This window comes from Hippocampus comes, unplaced genomic scaffold (assembly GCF_001891065.2).
Source record: "Hippocampus comes isolate QL1 unplaced genomic scaffold, H_comes_QL1_v1.1 scaffold261, whole genome shotgun sequence".
NCBI lineage: Eukaryota > Metazoa > Chordata > Actinopteri > Syngnathiformes > Syngnathidae > Hippocampus > Hippocampus comes.
In genome coordinates this window covers 378,500-382,633 of record NW_017805824.1, presented here as the reverse complement: position 1 = coordinate 382,633, position 4,134 = coordinate 378,500, and the positions used below count along the sequence as shown (strand labels likewise).

Here is a 4,134-nt window from a genome sequence, read left to right as displayed (position 1 = left end):
AATTCAACCAGGAATTTTATTTGGCGGTTCATCCCCTTGTTAGAGATCACTAAGTAGTGCGAAAAGTGCTAAAACACTGAACAGTTTGACACTTCTGAGAAGGTCAAGTTTACCTGTCAAGATTATAATGCATTTTAGAATGTAACCAGAGAGCCAAAAACTCCAACTTTTTTTTTTTTGTGAGATGTTTATGCTAATGTTCTGAGGCATTCGCATTGGTACACAATGGCACAGGTAAAGAAAAATAAAAAATCATTGTTGGTGGGAAACCAAAGTTGGCGCTGCAGGTTCTTGGCAAAGCAAGAGCAATTGTTTCTTTTCCTGCTCAAGCTCCTCCCACCTCTTCTGCTGCTCAGTCTTTTCTCTCTCCAGCTCTTCTCTTTGCCTCATTAAGTCTTGAGCTTCTTCCTGCTGTGCTCTCCTGAGAGACTCAATTTGCTTCTTCTCTACGGCGGCCTCTCTGGCATTGACTGCCCGCAGACTCTCGACGAGCTCCCTCTGATGGTCCAGAGCCTTGGCCTCCTCCCTCTGCGTCCTCCTCAAAGCTTCGATCAACTCCCGCTCTCTTCTGAAAACGCGCCTCTCTGCTGCAGTATCCTTTGAAACTTGGACCATATCTGAAAGATGATAATTTTCTTGGTAAAGGAGCACACAGGGATGGATTTATTGTTCCCACAGGGCAGAGCTCTGTCAGAAATCTGTTTTGCTTCCAGAATTTTATTTGATATTATAAAATATATTTGCAAACAATGTTGTCAGTGGGCCCCCTCTTTGTCAGTCTAGCCTCCCTTGAGTCCCAGGAGGAAAAAAAAAAATAATGGAACCATCTCTGCCTGAGGCCTTCAGCATTTTGACACATTAGGTTTTGGAGTAGGCTCATTTGAGCAGTGTTGCAAAATCGCCGCCGGGCAAAAAGTATTTCCTTCCCTGACTGCAGTTCAGCGCCAGTTTGAGAAGCTTGGCTGTCACAATGGTGCAGTCAGAATCTGAAAACCTTTACCGTCATTGTACTGCAAAGCGCAACAAAATTGAATAGCAGGTCAACTGTGGGTAAATAAATCACAAAATACACAATTAATACTGTACTAATATAAAAAAAGATTAGTGCAGGGGTGCCCAACCAGTGAATTGTGATCGACCATTAGCCCGTGTACTGGCCCCAAGTCGATTGCGTGGGGCATAGGGGGAGGCGGTGGGGAAAGATTCGTGCGTGTTATTAATATATATTTTTGTGTTAGTGTACACTGCACCCTCAGCATCCTATCAGTTTCACAAAAAGTATTTAAAAAATAAAATAAAAAAGCAGGTCACCTTTAACTTACGGTGGCGCGTGACCTGCATTACCAGAAGTTTTTAGCTGCTCAGCAGTCTGCAATTGCAGCTTGCGATCAGAGCCGTTGCCATATATATATATATATTTTTTTTTTTTTTAATTCTCCTTCAAAGTTTGTTTCAGCTCCAATTCAGCGAAATGTCAAATCGTCATGTGTGATAAATAACGTTGAGATTTTGCAATAATTTTGTTACCCTGTTTACACTCACTTGAACAATAATTGAGCAAAAAACAAACATACAGTTGACTGATTTCAAAACTAATAATCCATCGATTTGTTGAATACAAGTAATTATACGATGTGACGATTAAACATTTATTCGGTTACATTCTTGTAACGGCCCTCCGAGGGAAGACTTAACTCCAAAGTGGCCCACAACAAAAATGAGTTTGTTATGTAGTGCCCATAGTGATCATGAAAGCTTACCTGGAATTTTCCCCTTCATTGCCTCGACTGGACATGTCTCCTGCTGAACATTGGAACTGTGTGATGGTGAGTTTGTTTTCGTTAGCTTCAGCGCCTTGCCCGCTTGCCGATACGCCTGCGGGTGGCTCTTTGACATGTGTCGATGCATGTTGCTGGTCTTGCCGTCAGGACACCTGATCCTCTTCTTGCAAATTAAACACTGAGCAACATCCAAACTGCCCAAAGGCTCAAAAAGTTTCCAGATCGAACTACGGCGGTGGCATTTACTCCTGAAACTGAGGGGATTTTCGACCATGATTTTTTCTTCTTTACACTTTTTTTCTGCCACTCCAGCTCCCGCAGATTCTCCTTGGACAGCTTCGAGGATACCGTTCAACTCAGAATGAACGGCAGCTTCATTCACAGCTTGACCTGATCGTGTATTCACCTGTGGGTGAGTCTTTGCCATGTGTCGGTACAGGTTGCTGGTCTTGCCCTCAGAGCACATTATCTTCTTCTTGCAAATCAAACATTGAGCAGCATTCAAACTGCCCAAAGGCTCAAAACGTTTCCAGATCAGGCTGCGACGGTGATATTTACCGCTGGAAGGGCGTTCCTCTCCAACCACTACTACCTCTTCTGGCCTTTCTTTGACAGGCTCTTCTCCTTGAGCAGCTACAAGGAGGGTATCCATTGCAGAGTCAATGTCATCATCATCCACGGTGGCGACGTCACCATTTCCGTCCTCCAGTTCCACCTCCACTTGAGAACAATTAAGAAGATATTGTGAATTATTATTCCATGAATGCAATAGCCATAAGAAGACACAGTGGGGACACAGAGCATATTCTTCCACAAAACATTTTTTACTAGCTTTCCACTTTCAATAGATGGCGTTCTGATGTTCCACAAATGCAATATTATGTGTCACTCATTGAACAAAGTTTCCCCGAGTGATTAAAACGGCTTGCTCTTTGTAGAGATACGCTTTTCATTGACAACAATGACTACACATCTGCAAATATACAGTAACCCATTTTTAGTACACTGTTCACTTAAGAACACAGTGTTTACACTGCATTAGTTCAAGACATCGACAAATGTTTAAACAAGTGTTCATTCATACTACAAGAGTACAACTACAAAACTCACGCACCTGAAGTAGATTTGGTGGAGCTGTGGACATGCCATTGATGGGTACATTCAACATAGTGAAGCCATATTTCATGTAGAATAATACTAGTCTAAATCAAGACAAGTTTCCAAGTAGAAACACTGGCTGCGATGTTTTATTTTAATTGTCTCTTTTTTTTTCAATCTATCTTTTTAAAGCTTTCATAGTTCATAATATTCGGGAATCACCGTCGCTCAGCCAGTGACTGTGAACCAGTGAGGACTGATTCGTGATGATGAACGATTCGGAAAATGAATCTTTTGAACGAATCATTTCAATGAATCCATTCTAAGGATTCTGTGCTGTCAAAACAACTTCCGTTCCTTTCTTTAGCGACCGGTACCTTGTGCTTCGCCAATTTCTAGAGGCTGTCCATGGTTGGAGGAAATTGAGGTTCCCCGGCTTTCTCTTTTGGCGGCCATGGCCGCCTCTGTTGGATGTTGTGCCCGCAGATGTCTCCACATTCCCGTGGTGCTGCCCTGTTCGTGTTTGTTCAGTAAGTTTTTACAGAGGAGGCACTCAACCGATTCGGGACAGACGTCATTGAAATAATCCCAAACAACACTTCTTTTACGCGTCATGTTTGTCGTACAACCTCAAATTTGTTCTACTTTAACTGTTCAAACTCTTCGTTTAATGGCGTCTCTTTATCGTCGAGTAGGTTAGGCCGCGACGGACACCGTCGACTTCTTCTGTTTACTCTATGTGCTGACAAATAACACGAAAAGGTCTACACTGCTTCCTAGTGGGGATGTAAAGAACCGACCGGCCAATCCCCGTTCCAGATTAGCCAGGCTGCAAAGGAATGCCGCGTGGGTAATGTTCATCACACGATAGGGACGTGAATGTTGGTTTAAACATCTTGGGAGTCTCTTCAATGAAAATAAATGCATACGATTCCGGGGAAATGCTCTTTCTGAGGTCCCGGTCGGTTGATGCAGAATCCTCATAGTAACAATCAAATGCGGTAGTAAAACAAACCAAACTCCAGATGACAAACTGTTTCAACTCATTTACTTAAAATAAAAGTATAGAAATGGAATGTTCAGAAGCCGTTGGTGCGATTTTCTGCAGTTCCCCACTAGGGGTCATCACAGTACACCGGCAAAACATAAATAAAAACTTACTTGTTCGCCGTTTTGATTACCTGCCACGTTGAAACAGCTTTTCTTCCGAAAAATAATTTTATCTTATTAGCAGGAATAAATGAAAACACTGAAA

The 4,134-nt window shown here is 42.5% G+C and overlaps 1 protein-coding gene across 1 annotated transcript; it reads right to left on the bottom strand.

The window, feature by feature from the left end:
• On the bottom strand, positions 1-3,635 carry LOC109526000 (uncharacterized). Its single transcript, XM_019886988.1, has 3 exons — positions 3,257-3,635; positions 1,761-2,501; positions 1-617 (listed from the first exon to the last, which is right to left on the bottom strand). Exons 1-3 carry the CDS (start codon positions 3,492-3,494, stop codon positions 253-255), a joined length of 1,344 nt encoding a protein of 447 aa, XP_019742547.1. The 5' UTR covers positions 3,495-3,635; the 3' UTR covers positions 1-252.
• Between the last annotated feature and the right edge of the window lie 499 nt (positions 3,636-4,134).